The sequence below is a fragment of the Siniperca chuatsi genome, linkage group LG22, assembly GCF_020085105.1.
Source record: "Siniperca chuatsi isolate FFG_IHB_CAS linkage group LG22, ASM2008510v1, whole genome shotgun sequence".
Taxonomy (NCBI): Eukaryota; Metazoa; Chordata; class Actinopteri; order Centrarchiformes; family Sinipercidae; genus Siniperca; species Siniperca chuatsi.
The window spans coordinates 24414198-24431030 of NC_058063.1; the positions used below are offsets into that span (position 1 = coordinate 24414198).

General features: G+C 48.7%; 1 protein-coding gene and 1 pseudogene across 1 annotated transcript; both read right to left on the reverse strand.

Annotated features, from left to right (window-relative positions):
• The window catches only part of LOC122870279, a 234146-nt pseudogene that overhangs the window by 75896 nt on the left and 141417 nt on the right, over positions 1-16833 (reverse strand).
• Positions 708-10506, reverse strand: LOC122870113. Its single transcript, XM_044183910.1, has 9 exons — positions 10404-10506; positions 6510-6680; positions 5726-5731; positions 4712-5216; positions 4050-4586; positions 3563-3962; positions 2442-2546; positions 2277-2351; positions 708-2198 (listed from the first exon to the last, which is right to left on the reverse strand). The coding sequence occupies exons 4-9, from the start codon at positions 5159-5161 to the stop codon at positions 1291-1293; spliced, it is 2475 nt and encodes an 824-aa protein (XP_044039845.1). The 5' UTR covers positions 5162-5216; positions 5726-5731; positions 6510-6680; positions 10404-10506; the 3' UTR covers positions 708-1290.

The following is a 16833-nucleotide window of genomic DNA, read 5'->3' on the forward strand; positions in this document are numbered from 1 at the left end:
ACCCAGTACTCAGAGAATCCCACAATGCACCAGTCTGCGGCTCCACCAGTCCAGCTGTGCGTTTATAATCTGGATTCAGGACCGACAACAATCAGTAGACCTGAAGAAGTTCATGACATGTTGGACTGAGCGTGAATGTTTTTAATATTCAAACACGACACAGTTAATCTGTTCTTGATGAGCGTAAAGAATAAATCTTAAATCTATCAGTTCTGCCTTTATGTCAGAAACCCTGTACCTGAAACCCTGTCCCTGATACCTGTCCCTGTCCCTGATACCTGTCCCCCTGTCCCTGGATGATAACAGTTTTCCTCGTCTCAGCTCCTGAAGGTTTGGTTCTCGGCCGTGTTGTAGCTGTGATGTTTGTTTTTATTCAGTAAGTGCGTCCCAGTGAGCGCTGTGGAAATCAACAGACTTACACAATACAGTACTGGGTCGGACTCCTGGACTGTGATGGACCCACGGACAGTCAGAACAGATGATCAGAGCAGATTAGAGACCACTAGGATCCACTTTGACGCAGAGACCTGAGACCTGCAGCAATACAAATGGACCCTCCCAAAACTGATTAGACTGGCTAAAACGTGGACCTGGCCCGACTCGGGTCCTGGGTCGGGTCTGGGTTACTAGGGACCCAGCGGACCTGTGAAGACCTCTAATGTGGTGTAAGGTGGGCATGTTGTCAGGAAGAAAGAAAGTAGACTCAGGACTGTAAAACTGGTTTTATACTTCTGTAGAAAGCAGAAGGGACTCTGGATGGAAGTTTGAGTTGTAACCAAACCAGAGAGAAGTCTGCCATCTACTGGCGCTAAGTACGAACCACCGAACCTGAACAGACCTGGTTCAGGGGCGACAGGGACAGAAAGAAGAATACACACAGGAACAACAATAATACTGAGTGGTGATTGGTGGAAGCACAGTACCATTAAAGGGCAAATCTGTAAATATATAAACTTTTACACAAAATGGACATTTGTTTCTTTGACTCCCTCCATTTAAACCCTAAACCAGGAGGTTTCAGATACGCGTTCTGTCGGAGGACAGTGCAGCTCAGCTGTGGGACAGACAACAAATGGAGATAATACAGATGTTCACGCTACATGTGGGGACGTTTCAACGTTAAATAAAAAGAACCGCTGAAGTTCCAGGTTGTTAAGTTCCTGTGGTGGAAAAGGCCGATTTCATTTTGAATAGGAAGTTCAGGGACGGAGCACAGATGGCCTTAAGGGGGCCTTCTGCAACCGTATCTAACACAGTCATCAGTGCTCAGGGCCCGTGTGGGCCTGTCCATCAGAAGTGAACATGTCCAGAGTGTGGATTGGGGGGTGGTCCTCCTGGGGGGACATCCTGGAGCAGGTTCCTGTCCAGCTGTCTGCTGATTGCGTAGTGCTGGGCCAGAGACTCGTCAGTCCACTCTGTTCTGGACAGCAGCTGGTCCATGTGAGGCCCCAGGGTCCTATGTGGAAGTGGGTATGGACTGATGGTGGGGTCCCGCTCCAACAATGACTGTCCAGGGGCTCGATGTGGCCCATCAGGTCCATAAGGTGCACCTGTCAGTATAGAAGTGTCCCGATCCAGGGTGGTCTGCAGTCCCTGGTTCTGCTCGTCCATTTGGTATAGCTGCTTCTTATGGATCTGAATATGGTCCTGGTGGTCTAGTCTACCATGGCACAGCTGCTTTTTGTGAATTTGAAGGTGGTCCTGGTGATCCAACTGGGTGTGGTACTGCTGTTTCTTCTGATTCTGAATGTGATCCTGCTCTTGGTGGTCCAACTGGGTATGGTACTGCTGTTTCTTTTGATTCTGCATGTTGTCCTGGTCTTGGTGGTCTAACTGGATGTGGTACTGCTGTTTCTTCTTATTCTGAATGTTGTCCTTGCCCTGTTGGTCCATTTGGTCCTGGTAATGCTGCTGCTTCTTCTGGTTTTGGATTTGGTCTTGTTGTTCCTGGTTCTCCTGAAGGTCCATCTGGGCATGGAACTGCTGCTTCTTTTGACTCTGGATCTGGTTGTGGACCTGGTTCTTGATGTCTTTCCAGTGTCGCCCTCTGAGGACAGGCTCCAGGTCCAGACAGCGCTGACAGACCTCCTTCCCCGGAACTGACTGGACCAGCACGTGGACTCCCAACTGTCTCCAGACCGCCTCCTTCTCTGCAGACGACCACGGGCGACGTCTGACCTTCCTTGGAGCCACAGGGACTGAAAGACAGACAGACAGGTGATACAATGAGGGTCTCTGAAATATTAGATAGATCAGCTGAATCTACGAGGACCCACCTGTGAGAGAAGTCTGCAGTCTGGACTCTGGTGAAACCGTGGAGGTCACCGGTCGGTTACTGCTCTGTGACGAGACTACAGACAGGTAGAGAGACAGACAGCGAGGTCAAACAGCAGCATCTAGTGTTGGGGGCTTGGAGATCAGAGGTCAGGATCTGGACTCACCCTCTGGTCTTGGGTCAGACTGCTCTCCACCTGGCTTGTTACCCTCCCTCTCACTTCTCGATGGGACCGATCGTTTCTTCAGCTTAGCTCCTCCTACTGGAGCGGCTAGAAAAACAAACAAAGCGGTTTGGTGGATTCATCATGTTCAGCGTATCAGTGATGAGGTTCTTCTAACCGCTGAGGTCCGTCAGAGACCAGAGTCACAGAAATGGTCAAACTCTGGTCCTTCCTCTTTCTCTCGGGACAAAGTTCAGCTAAGCAACTTTTAACCAGACAGTCCCCAGGGTTGAGTCTAGGGACGGGTACCGAAACCCGGTGTTAAATAAATTATTAAAGACCGCAGTATTTAGGCCTGCCACGATAACTGCTGTAGTTGGACGATATATTGTCTCAGCAATAACTGCGATAAGCGATGTTATTGTCACTCTAAGGGCATTTGCTTCTCATTAACTTGCATAAAGCATCGGGGTTGTCGGTTGCGGCGAGGAGAGATAAAGAAATCTTTAGCCAGATAATCACAGACTCTCTACAGGGACATTGTACATTTGAAGTAAAATGTTTTTAAAACATCACGAGGGTCTGAAAAGTCGCTAAATGTAGCCAGAAATTCTGCAAGTTGGTAGACACAGAAGCTGCACGACCAGAAACCTAACCCCAAACCCCCTAACCCTAAAACCCTAACCCACCTAACCCCAACCCCTAACCCTAAACCCCTAACCCACCTAACCCTAACCCACCTAACCCTAACCCACCTAACCCTAAACCCCTAAACCTAAACCCCTAACCCACCTAACCCTAACCCACCTAACCCCAACCCCCTAACCCACCTAACCCCCGGACAGGAGGACGGACTGATGTCTTCATTCTTTCTAAACTTCACTCAGTGTTTTGATGTCAGGAAAATGATTTTAGTTTAGTTTCCAGAGATATTGTTGAGTTTATAGCGACTTGTTTCTGCTCTAGAAACATTTAAAATATTCAGTTCTCAATTTATTCTTTTTAAATATATTTTTTAAAGAGCAATTATTTACTAATGAAAAAGAACCGTTAAGAGTATTGATGAGAGTAGTCGTATCGATACAATCCTAACGGCGCCCATCCCCAGTCGACTCAGGTGTTACCTGTGTCGGGATCAGGATTCAGCAGCCCCAGGTTGTCCCACTCCCTCCCCAGCAGGTGGTAGAAGTCGGTGGTCTTGGCTGCAGCCTCCCAGTCTCCGTCCTGCAGACTCTCTCCGATGGCAATCTCACAAACCGTCTTCAGCGTCGTCTTCACCGCCAGTGGAGGGCGGCTCCAGCGGTATCCGGAGGCCTTTCTGGCAGCGGCCAGCGCCAGGCTGAGGCGCCCCGGAGCCAGAAGGTCTTGGAGGGTCTGAACGCCAGAGTCCAGAGATTTAGCAGCCAGGAGGAACCTGCCGAGCTCCCTCAACTTCTGACTGACGTAGTCGTACCTCCTCTGGCTGCCATCTTGGTTCCCCATCAACTTGTTTCCATATTTACAGATCAACCAATCGGATTTGACCTGGACAGAGCGAGGAAGAGCGGGGTTAACACAGAGACAGGTAGAGAGACAGACAGGCAGATGAGACCGGTCATCGAGTGTACAGACCTGGTGTGAGACGTGGTCCTGGTTCATGCGGTGCAGGACTTCGCTGCAGCTCTCAGACGCTCCACTGGAGATCGGAAGGAGGCGAGACGCTGCAGCCTGGACCCTGCTGCGCTTCCTGGGCCGGTCCGCCCCGGGGTCAGAGCTCACGTTCTGATCCACACTGGGGTCAGAGGTCATGGGCCGTTTGGTCCCGGTCTCAGAGGTGCCGGTCTGGTCTGTTGTGGCCGTGTCTTTTAAGGGATCAGACGGTGTGTCCTCTATGGACTTGGAGGTCCTGTCGTCTGCTGGATCACAGGCCGACTTACCTGTGGAGTCAGAGGTTGTGTCCTTCACGGGGTCAGAGGTCGTCTCTGCTGTGGAGGCGGAGTCTTTGGAGGGGTCAGAGGTCAGCTTCTTACGACAGGAGGCCTGATGTTTCCAGAGATCAGCGCGGAGGAAGAAACCGAGGCAGAGCGGGCAGGGAAGGTAGTTCCTGGCATCGACTTCCTCTGAGGGCTGACGCCACGGGACGATCTCACCGCTGCCCTGTCTGATCACCTGAGGGACAGACAGGTAGTCAGGTACACTGGTGGGCAGACTTCAATATTATGCAGGTAGTTTCCTCTGCAGGTAAACAGAAAGGTTAACAGACACACAGGTAGTGTGTAGTCAGGTAATCAAACCTCAATGTTGTGCATGTAGTTGCCCCTGCAGCGCAGGTGCTCCAGCAGCAGGTGGCGTTGTTTGGAGCCCGTCGGCAGCGTGCTGGCAGCCACCACTTCCTGTTGATCAGCGTGTTTCCGCAGCAGGTGACGAGCGATCTTCACCTGCGGCCGCCGACAGAACACGCAGTAATGTTTCTTATCCCACCGCCGCTTCCCGTCGCTCCACGTTCTCTTCACCGTCACGCCCTCCTTCTTTTCCTCCTGGCCCCGCCTCTTATCCTTCGGGCCACGCCTCTTCTCACCCGGGCCCCGCCTCTTCTCCGCTGGGCCCCGCCTCTTCCCTCTCTGACCCCGCCTACCTAAGGTGGCGGCGGCTCGGCGGCGGGGACGGTGGCCGGCGGGCTTCGTTAGGTCTTCATCAGGAGAGGAGGTTTGGTCTGAGGCGTGGAGCTCTGTCTTATTCGCCATGGCAACCTTAGTGTGGTCCTCAGTGGTAACAGCAGTCTCCACGGTAACAGAGGACCTGATGATGAAATACACAGGTAAAAATCAACGTGCTGCAGGCAGGTGTGATGACTTCAGGAGAGACGTTTATCTTATTTTTCCTAATCGGACAGTTTAACTTCAGCGTCTTTAACGCCTCCAGTGGTCGCAGCTGAAGCTGCACTGTGCCACACAGGTAACTTCAGGTAAACCTGATAAAGGTGGTTTAGACTGAAAACAAGGTATGAACCAGTCTGGACCACATCACGATCAATACAACAACACAATCAGACCGTAACATTACATGCTACACAGAATTAATGAGGAGACTGGGTGGAGAAGCGCCACTCCAGACTCCATACAAATAATGGCAGTTTAAAGGTTCTCCACTATGCGGCACATAGATTAACGTCGTAGAAACACATCCAAAGTGTTTCATAAACATTTAGTTGTTTACTTTTCAATTCGGCATGAACCAAATTCATAAACAGTCCTTATTGGGACGAACTTTTAACTTTAAGTGCTGAATCTCATGTTAGATTCCCGCAACCTCCTCGTGCTCAACACACCGCGGTGGGATGAGCACAGATTGTTATTGTTATGCCGAATTAATAAAAGGAAACTTAATATTACAATAAAGTGTTCAGTCATGTTCGGATGTAAATGGACTGTACTTATTGCACCTTTCTAGTCTTCTGCGACCACTCAAAGCGCTTCAACTACTAATCACATTCACACACTGATGGTGCCGTCAGTTCAAAGAAAGTAAATCATTCACACACTCACACACCGAAGGCGCAGCCCTCGGGACCAATTTGGGGTTCAGGGTCTTGGGTTCAGGACCGACCCGCTCCACCACTGAGCCACAGCCGCCCCTGATGTAACGGTAAGCGAAGAAACACTCAATAAGCTGTTTTCAGAATGGAGTCTGGCGCCAGCTGTTCTCCGCACCACTCAGCTATCGGACTAGAGCCGGTCCATGCAGCGACACCAGGATCGTGGTTCTGTGTTTCTGTGCGTGTTCAGACTGGCTGACACTAACAGGAGAATGTGTAGACATATTGATAACCGTGGACAGACAGTTTGTGGAGGTCAGACAGCGGACAGGAGGCCGTCGGAGGAGGGCGTGTCCGATAATGGAAGCGTATTTACCTTCAGACTAGATGCTAACAGCTAGCGGGAGAGAAGCTAACCGCAGCATCGTCGCTGTTAGCATGCTAGGAGCTAACGTGTAGCTAGCTTACTTCATGTGATATTAAACAGAACCGAAGCTGAACCGAGCAGCTACTAACAAACAGACTGAGACAGAAATCAGCTCAAAGACCTGAAGAAGTCCTCACCCTCCTTCCTCCTCCTCCTCCTCCTCCTCCTCTTCTTCTTCTTTTCCTCCTCGTTCTTCTTCTTTTTTTTTTTAACAGCGGCCGGAAACCAGGAGATGGCGGTCGTTAGCGCCACCTGCTGCCTCGGAGTGAAGCGAATGATATTCCAGATTATTTCTGTCTGTCTGATGAAATTAAAGAAAATTAATCTGCGTTAATAAATTCATTATTGTCTTTGTGTTGAAGTCCGAGTCATTCAGACTGTTAAAACTTTGAGGCATCAGAAGCAGAAAAACACGACATTTAACTCTGATATTACGATGTTTGTCATCTGAACACTGATGTTTATTAAATGTACTTAACATCATAAGTAACATCTGTACATATGTGAATTTAAAACAACTGATTAACAGTAAATCATCAATGGAAATGTACAATGTGTTTACATTATTGTTATTCTGCTTCACAATCATTAAAACTATGATGATAAATAAATAATACACAATGTTCTCAGGCAGAAAAACTCCTGTTAAAGAATAAACACACCTGGGTTTTGATAATAATAATAATAATTATTTTTAAAACAAGTTTACAGTTTGGTTCACACACAGAAAGTTCATTGAAATTAAGAAATAAAATCAGTTCTTTTTTAAATAATATAATGAATCGTGTCGGAGAAACTACGGTGGCCGTGAAACCCGAGAAGGTCCTACCTGTTCCGTTAAATTCAACTTTATTTATACAGCGTCAGTTCATAACAGAAGTTATCTCGTTGCACTTTCCCTACAGAGCAGGTCAAGGCCGAACTCTTTATAATATTATTTACAGAGACCCAACAAATCCCACCATGAGCGAGCACTTGGCCACAGCGGCAAGGAAAAACTTCCTTTAAGAGGCAGAAACCTCGAGCAGAACCAGACTCAGGGGGGGCGGCCGTCCGCCACCGTTTGGCCGATGTTTGGTTTGTCCGTTCTGGACTACTGTAGGAACATGGCGGTGCAACAAGGCGGCCTCCGTAGAAGGGGACCCGCTCCCTCTGAAGATATAAAGGGCTGATTCTAAGGTAACGAAAACACAACGGTTCTTATTTTCAGGTGATTAAACACTGATGAAAACATATTTATAAATATTATCGCCATATTCTGCTAAATAACGAGTCCAAAGAGAGATAAAGCAGCGAGACACAAAACCTTGTCTCGCTAGCTGGCTTTCATCAAGCCACACACACGTTTGTCACGTACCTCAGGTGGTCTGAGTCGGGGTTCGATCCCATGGCTCAGTTTTACTGGTCAGAGACTCTCCCCACTGGACGATCTTCAGTACTGATGAGCCCCAACAACCGGAGAGACAAAGACGATCAGACGGAGGGAGGAACCTGCAGGAGATTCACCTCCATCAGTCTGGAGAGAAAACTTTGGACTGACGGACTTTCTGGCTTTTGAGTTCCTAATCGTGTTGTTGAGCTGTTTGTCTCATCATTTACAAGTAAAACCAGATCCTCCTTTCCTGTGGACCCTGATGGTATAGTGGTCAGGACTGCTGCTTTCTACCCAGGTGGTCTGGGTTCAAGTCCAGGTTTGGGAGAAGAAGGTGTAGCTGCTCCTTCTTATTTTATTCCAAGATGACACTCCTTCACCTGTCCCAGTCAGCTGACTCTCCTTCACCTGTCCCAGTCAGCTGACACTCCTTCACCTGTCCCAGTCTCTCCTTCACCTGTCCCAGTTGGCTGACACTCCTTCACCTGTCCCTGTAAGCTGACTGTCTCCTTCACCTGTCCCAGTCTCTCCTTCACCTGTCCCAGTCAGCTCTCCTTCACCTGTCCCAGTCAGCTGACTGTCTCCTTCACCCTGTCCAGTCTCTCCTTCACCTGTCCCAGTCAGCTGACTCTCCTTCACCTGTCCCTGTAAGCTGACTGTCTCCTTCACCTGTCCCAGTCTCTCCTTCACCTGTCCTAGTCAGCTGACTGTCTCCTTCACCTGTCCCAGTCTCTCCGTCACCTGTCCCAGTCAGCTGACTGTCTCCTTCACCTGTCCCTGTAAGCTGACTGTCTCCTTCACCTGTCCCAGTCTCTCCTTCACCTGTCCCAGTCAGCTGACTGTCTCCTTCACCTGTCCCAGTCAGCTGACTCTCCTTCACCTGTCCCTGTAAGCTGACTCTCCTTCACCTGTCCCAGTCTCTCCTTCACCTGTCCTAGTCAGCTGACTGTCTCTTCACCTTCCCACCTGTCCCAGTCAGCTGACTGTCTCCTTCACCTGTCCCAGTCAGCTGACTCTCCTTCACCTGTCCCAGTCAGCTGACACTCCTTCACCTGTCCCTGTAAGCTGACTCTCCTTCACCTGTCCCAGTCTCTCCTTCACCTGTCCCAGTCAGCTGACTCTCCTTCACCTGTCCCAGTCAGCTGACACTCCTTCACCTGTCCCTGTAAGCTGACTGTCTCCTTCACCTGTCCCAGTCTCTCCTTTACCTGTCCTAGTCAGCTGACTGTCTCCTTCACCTGTCCCAGTCTCTCCTTCCCCTGTCCCAGTCAGCTGACTGTCTCCTTCACCTGTCCCAGTCAGCTGACTCTCTCCTTCACCTGTCCCAGTCTCTCCTTCACCTGTCCTAGTCAGCTGACTCTCCTTCACCTGTCCCAGTCAGCTGACTCTCTCCTTCACCTGTCCCAGTCTCTCCTTCACCTGACCCCGTCCGCTGACTGACTCTTTCACCTATCCCAGTCAGCTGACTGTCTCTTTCACCTGTCCCAGTCTCTCCTTCACCTGTCCCAGTCAACTGACTCTCCTACACCTGTCCCAGTCAGCTGACTCTCTCCTTAACCTGTCCCAGACTCACCTTCACCTGTCCTAGTCTCTCCTTCACTTGTCCCAGTCAGCTGACTCTCTCCTTCACCTGTCCCAGACTCACCTTCACCTGTCCTAGTCTCTCCTTCACTTGTCCCAGTCAGCTGACTCTCTCCTTCACCTGTCCCAGTCCCTCCTTCACCTGTCCCAGTCAGCTGACTGTCTCTTTCACCTGTCCCAGACTCACCTTCACCTGTCCTAGTCTCTCCTTCACCTGTCCCAGTCAGCCGACTGTCTCTTTCACCTGTCCCAGACTCACCTTCACCTGTCCTAGTCAGCTGACTCTCTTCTTCACCTGTCCTAGTCAGCTGACCTTCTCCTTCACCTGTTCCAGTCTCTCCTTCACCTGTCCCAGTCAGCTGACCTTCTCCTTCACCTGTCCCAGTCTCTCTTTCACCTGTCCCAGTCAGCTGACTGTCTCCTTCACCTGTCCCTCCTTCACCTGTCCCAGTCAGCTGACTCTCCTTCACCTGTCCCAGTCTCTCCTTCACCTGTCCCAGTCAGCTGACTGTCTCCTTCACCTGTTCCAGTCTCTCCTTCACCTGTCCCAGTCAGCTGACCTTCTCCTTCACCTGTCCCAGTCTCTCTTTCACCTGTCCCAGTCAGCTGACTGTCTCCTTCACCTGTCCCTCCTTCACCTGTCCCAGTCAGCTGACTCTCCTTCACCTGTCCCAGTCTCTCCTTCACCTGTCCCAGTCAGCTGACTGTCTCCTTCACCTGTCCCTCCTTCACCTGTCCCAGTCAGCTGACTCTCCCTCTACTACTTTGTTTGGTAAAATAAAAAATAACAAGTCCAAACAGCGATAAAGCAGCGAGACACAAAACCTCATCTCGCTAGCTGGCTTTCGTCAAGCCAGCTAGCTCGACACACCTGGACTCACCTGTTGTTTATTCCCTTGAAGGTCAGCTGTGCTGCAGTCGGACAACGGTGGAAATTCGCGACGGGAAATGTACGCAACGTGATTGAACTCGGTTTTAAAGTTTTGGTTGAGTTTAGAGTTTTGTTTGAAGTTGTTTTTGGCTTTTTTGAACACACACACACACACACACACACACACCTTTATCACGTACCTCAGGTGGTCTGAGTCGGGGTTCGATCCCACGGCTCCACGTCGCTGGTCGGAGACTCTCCTCGCTGGACCATCTTCAGTACTGATGAGCCCCAACAACCGGAGAGACAAAGACGATCAGACGGAGGGAGGAACCTGCAGGAGAGTCACCTCCATCAGTCTGAGATCGTGTTGTTGAGCTGTTTGTCTCATCATTTACAAGTAAAACCAGATCCTCCTTTCCTGTGGACCCTGATGGTATAGTGGTCAGGACTGTTGCTTTCCACTCAGGTGGTCTGGGTTCAAGTCCAGGTTTGGGAGAAGAAGGTGTAGCTGCTCCTTCTTATTTTATTCCAAGTGAAGAAGAAAGGATTTGAATCCACAACTTCTCTGTTTCTGAACCTGCTTCTGAACCAGCAGAGACCAGAACTTTCTTTGTATTGACAAAATTATCTCTAGATTTGGTGGTTCAGCTGTGGGAAAAGAAATCATTGCTGAATAACTTTGTGTCTCCTGACGTTTAAATGATAAATCATATGAAAATTAAGATGGTGTAGTCCCTCATTCGTCCAGGAGTGTTCCATCGTAGAAAAGGTTTTAGTCGTAGTCATCTGGGCAATGTTCTCAGAATCAAGACGTTTCGGCTCCCATCCGGAAGTCATTCTCAAATGTGAAAATGGTCTGAGAACTCAGAAATTTAAGCTACTCTGTGTTAACATTTGACTACAATCTTGGCTCCGCTGGTGGGGAACACAGTACATCATGTGGAAAACACACAGAGATTTGTGGACAAAATGAAACATCTCCAGTTGGACCCAGATGATGTAAAGGTTTCTTATGATGTTGTGTCCTTGTTCACCTGCATCCCGACCTCAGAAGCAGTGACAGCGGTGAGGAGAAGACTGCAGGAGGACTCCACCTTGCAGCTAAGGACCAAGCTTACACCTGAACACATATGCAAACTATTAGACATCTGTCTCAACACAACCTACTTCCAATTCCGGGGACACTTCTACAGACAGATTCACGGCTGTGCTATGGGCTCTCCGGTCTCTCCCATCGTGGCCAACCTGTACATGGAACAGTTTGAGAAGAAGGCATTATCCTCGTTCCCGGGCACACCACCAAGTCATTGGTACCGCTACGTGGATGACACCTTTGTGAAAATCAAGAAACAAGACTTGGAAGCGTTCTCAGAGCATATCAATACTGTGGACCCCAACATCAAGTTCACACGAGAGGATGCCAAAGAGAACCGACTGGCCTTTCTTGATTGTTCTACACTCAGAGGAGAGGACGGAAAGCTCCAGATAGAAGTGTACAGGAAACCAACACATACGGATCAATACTTGCTCTTTGACTCACACCATCCATTACAGCACAAGCTGGGTGTAATCCGGACATTACAACACAGAGCCCAAGAAGTGCCCACCGGCTCAGAGGGTAAGAAGAAAGAGGAAAGGCATGTCCAGAGTGCACTCTCAGCCTGTGGTTATCCTACTTGGGCTATCAACAAAGTTAAAAGAGCCAAAAAACAGGACAAAGGGGGAACAGAACCAAGAAGGAACAGTGTCTCCATTCCTTATGTGTCTGGACTGTCTGAAAAACTACAAAGGATCTTTAGACAGCACGATGTTCCTGTTTTCTTTAAACCAGGCAACACTTTAAGACAGAAACTCGTTCACCCTAAGGACAAGATGCCCACACAGAAACAGAGCAATGTAGTTTACTCCATTCAATGCAGTGAGGAGAACTGCAAAGAACGGTACATAGGTGAGACTAAACGGCCACTTCACAAAAGACTTTATCAGCACAGACGACACGCTAACTCGGGATTACAGAGCGCCGTGCGTTTGCATCTGAAAGCTACAAACCGCACATTTGAAGACAGCGAGGTGAAGATTCTAAGTAGAGAGAAGAGTTGGTTTGAACGGGGTGTCAAGGAAGCCATTTTTGTGAAAAAAGAAAAGCCCTCTTTGAACACAAATGGTGGTCTGAGATTCAATCTGCCCAAAGTTTACCACAGCGTATTAACACCGTGGTCATGCCAATCACATGCTAATCAGGTACTTAACAGTGATGAGGGAGGTGCAGCCAGAAAACAATAGGCCTGATTACTGATTACTGGGCCATCATGGAAACAATTAGGTCAGTTTCAGGTGAAACTAGCTAATCAACAGATACTCAGGTAGACTCCTTCCTGAGGGCGGGGCTTATGTAACACAGAGTAGCTTAAATTTCTGAGTTCCCGTCCCATTTTTTCACAATTGAGAATGACTTTCGGGTGGGAGCCGAAACGTCTTGATTCTGAAAACAGCGTCCAGACGACTACGACTGAAACCTTTTCTACGCTACTCTGTGTTGCTTAAGCCCTGCCCTCAGGGAAGAGTCTTCCTGAGTGTCTGCTGTTTACCCTGCCTAGTTTCACCTGAAACTGACCTTCTTTGTTTCCATGATGGCCCAGTAATCAGGCCTATTGTTTTCTGGCTGCACCTCCTCATCACTGTTAAGTACCTGATTAGCATATGATTGGCTTTACCATGGTGTTAATACACTGTGGTAAATGTTTGGCAAGTTGAATCTCAGGCCACCATTTCTGTTTAAAGATGGGTTTTCTTTTTCACAAAAAATGGCATATGAGAATTATGAACATAAACAACACCATATTTTCCTGCAGCAGGACTTGAACCCAGCTCACTCAGGTGAAAGCCAGGAACCTTAACCACTAATCCACATCAACACAGACATGACAGGTGTGATCGTATTCACATGTATGAAAAGTCCAGGAAGTCCGTCTGTAGTGATTAACTTCAGAGGTTAATTTCTTGGTTGGTTGAAGGTTCATTTCTGCAGCTTCTTCCTTCAGTCTGATCGTCTTTCTTCTCTGATGTAGCTCAGAGAGTTCTGGTCTCTGCTGGCTCAGAAGCAGGTTCGGTAACAGAGAAGTTGTGGATTGAAATCCTTTCTTCTTCCCTTGGAATAAAATAAGAAGGAGCAACTACACCTTCTTCTCCCAAACCTGGACTTGAACCCAAACCACCTGGGTAAATAGCAACAGTCCTGACCACTGGACTATCATGGTCAACATGACAGGAGGATCTGGTTTTACTTGTAAATGATGAGACAAACAGCTCAACAACACAATTAGAAACTCAGAAAGTCCGTCAGTCCAAAGTTTTGTCTCCAGACTGATGGAGGTGAATCTCGCTGCTTTATCGCTCTTTGGACTCGTTATTTTTTATTTTACCAAACAAAGTAAAGAAGATGATGAATGTACAAGTGATTTCAAAATAAAACAGGTAAAACAAAAACAGCACACACACACACAAAATACACACACACACACACACACACACACACACACACACACACGTCAGAACAGCATTAATTTACATTTCCTGTCTCCGCTTCTCACATCTGCTTTAATCACTAATGTTACAGTTTCTTACATTAGGTCCCGCCTCAGAACGGACAGAGAGCCAATCACAGTTTAGGATAAAGGGCTGGCTCCACTTCCTGGACACGCCCCCTAATTCATGCCACCGCTGCTGTAAAGATGCGATGTCAGAACATCTTTTTTCCTGGTTCTCGCTTCCCGAGGTCCTCAGACTTTCCACCTGTCCCAGTCAGCTGACTCACCTTCACCTGTTCCAGTCTCTCCTTCACCTGTCCCAGTCAGCTGACCTTCTCCTTCACCTGTCCCAGTCTCTCTTTCACCTGTCCCAGTCAGCTGACTCTCCTTCACCTGTCCCAGTCAGCTGACTGTCTCTTTCACCTGTCCCAGTCTCTCCTTGACCTCTCCCAATAAGCTGACTGTCTCCTTCACCTATCCCAGTCTCTCTTTCACCTGTCCCAGTCAGCTGACTCTCCTTCACCTGTCCCAGTCAGCTGACTGTCTCTTTCACCTGTCCCAGTCTCTCCTTGACCTCTCCCAATAAGCTGACTGTCTCCTTCACCTATCCCAGTCTCTCTCCTTCACCTGTCCCAGTCAGCTGACTCTCCTTCACCTGTCCCAGTCTCTCCTGTGACCTCTCCCACTTGTAAGCAGCTGACTCTCTCCTTCACCTGTCCCAGTCTCTCCTTCACCTGTCCCAGTCAGCTGACTGTCCTTTCACCTGTCCCCACCTTCACCTGAGTCTCTCCTTCACCTGTGTCCCAGTCTCTTTCTCTCCTGTGACCTTCCCTGTCCAGTAAGCTGACTCTTCTTCATCTGTCTGTCCAGTCAGCTGACCTTCTCCTTCACCTGTTCCAGTCTCTCCTTCACCTGTCCCAGTCTCCTTCACCTGTCAGTCTCTCTTTCACCTGTCCCAGTCAGCTCTCTCCTTCACCTGTCCCAGTCCCAGTCAGCTGACTCCTCACCTGTTCCTTCACCTGTCCCAGTCAGCTGACTGTCTCCTTCACCTGTCCCAGTCTCTCCTTCACCTGTCCCAGTCAGCTGACCTCTCCTTCACCTGTCCCAGTCTCTCCTTCACCTGTCCCAGTCAGCTGACTGTCTCCTTCACCTGTCCCTCCTTCACCTGTCCCAGTCAGCTGACACTCCTCACCTGTCCCTCCTTCACCTGTCCCAGTCAGCTGACTATCTTTCACCTGTCCCAGTCAGCTGACTCTCCCCCTACTACTTTGTTTGGTAAAATAAAAAATAACGAGTCCAAAGAGCGATAAAGCAGCGAGACACAAAACCTCATCTCGCTAGCTGGCTTTCATCAAGCCAGCTAGCTCGACACACCTGGACTCACCTGTTGTTTATTCCCTTGAAGGTCGGCTGTGCTGCAGTCGGACGACGGCGGAAATTCGTGACGGGAAATGTACGCAACGCATTTGAACTCGGTTTTAACGTTTTGGTTGATTTTAGAGTTTTGTTTGAAGTTGTTTTTGGCTTTTTTGAACACACACACACACACACACACACACCTTTATCACGTACCTCAGGTGGTCTGAGTCGGGGTTCGATCCCACGGCTCCACGTCGCTGGTCGGAGACTCTTCTCGCTGGACCATCTTCAGTACTGACGAACCCCAACAACCGGAGAGACAAAGACGATCAGACGGACGGAGGAACCTGCAGGAGAGTCACCTCCATCAGTCTGGAGATCCTCTTTTCTTGTGGATCCTGATGGCATAGTGGTCAGGACTGTTGCTTTCCACTCAGGTGGTCTGGGTTAAAGTCCAGGTTTGGGAGAAGAAGGTGTAGCTGCTCCTTCTTATTTTATTCCAAGTGAAGAAGAAAGGATTTGAATCCACAACTTCTCTGTTTCTGAACCTGCTTTTGAACCAGCAGAGACCAGAACTTTCTTTGTATTGACAAAATTATCTCTAGATTTGGTGGTTCAGCTGTGGGAAAAGAAATCATTGCTGAATAACTTTGTGTCTCCTGACGTTTAAATGATAAATCATATGAAAATTAAGACGGTGTAGTCCCTCATTCGTCCAGGAGTGTTCCATCGTAGAAAAGGTTTCAGTCGTAGTCATCTGGACAATGTTCTCAGAATCAAGACGTTTCGGCTCCCATCCGGAAGTCATTCTCAAATGTGAAAATGGTCTGAGAACTCAGAAATTTAAGCTACTCTGTGTTAACGTAGCCAAACATTTGACTACAATCTTGGCTCCGCTGGTGGGGAACACAGTACATCATGTGGAAAACACACAGAAATTTGTGGACAAAATGAAACATCTCCAGTTGGACCCAGATGACGTAAAGGTTTCTTATGATGTTGTGTCCTTGTTCACCTGCATCCCGACCTCAGAAGCAGTGACAGCGGTGAGGAGAAGACTGCAGGAGGACTCCACCTTGCAGCAAAGGACCAAGCTTACACCTGAACACATATGCAAACTATTAGACATCTGTCTTAACACAACCTACTTCCAATTCCGGGGACACTTCTACAGACAGATTCACGGCTGTGCTATGGGCTCTCCGGTCTCTCCCATCGTGGCCAACCTGTACATGGAACAGTTTGAGAAGAAGGCATTATCCTCATTCCCGGGCACACCACCAAGTCATTGGTACCGCTACGTGGATGACACCTTTGTGAAAATCAAGAAACAAGACTTGGAAGCATTTCTCAGAGCATATCAATACTGTGGACCCCAACATCAAGTTCACACGAGAGGATGCCAAAGAGAACCGCTTGGCCTTTCTTGATTGTTCTACAATCAACAGTGGAGAGGACGGAAAGCTCCAGATAGAAGTGTACAGGACACCAACACATACGGATCAATACTTGCTCTTTGACTCACACCATCCATTACAGCACAAGCTGGGTGTAATCCGGACATTACAACATAGAGCCCAAGAAGTGCCCACCGGCTCAGAGGGTAAGAAGAAAGAGGAAAGGCATGTCCAGAGTGCACTCTCAGCCTGTGGTTATCCTACTTGGGCTATCAACAAAGTTAAAAGAGCCAAAGAACAGGACAAAAGTGTAACTGAACCAAGAAGGAACGGTGTCTCCATTC

Bases quoted from the DNA above. Each gene is read 5' to 3' on its own strand.
- LOC122870113 (XM_044183910.1), bottom strand. From the start codon at position 5,161: ATGGCGAATAAGACAGAGCTCCACGCCTCAGACCAAACCTCCTCTCCT. The intron at 4,587-4,711 runs GTTTGATTACCT...TCTGTCCCTCAG, and splicing joins ACTACATGCACAACATTGAG to GTGATCAGACAGGGCAGCGG. The intron at 3,963-4,049 runs GTCTGTACACTC...CGCTCTGTCCAG, and splicing joins AGGACCACGTCTCACACCAG to GTCAAATCCGATTGGTTGAT.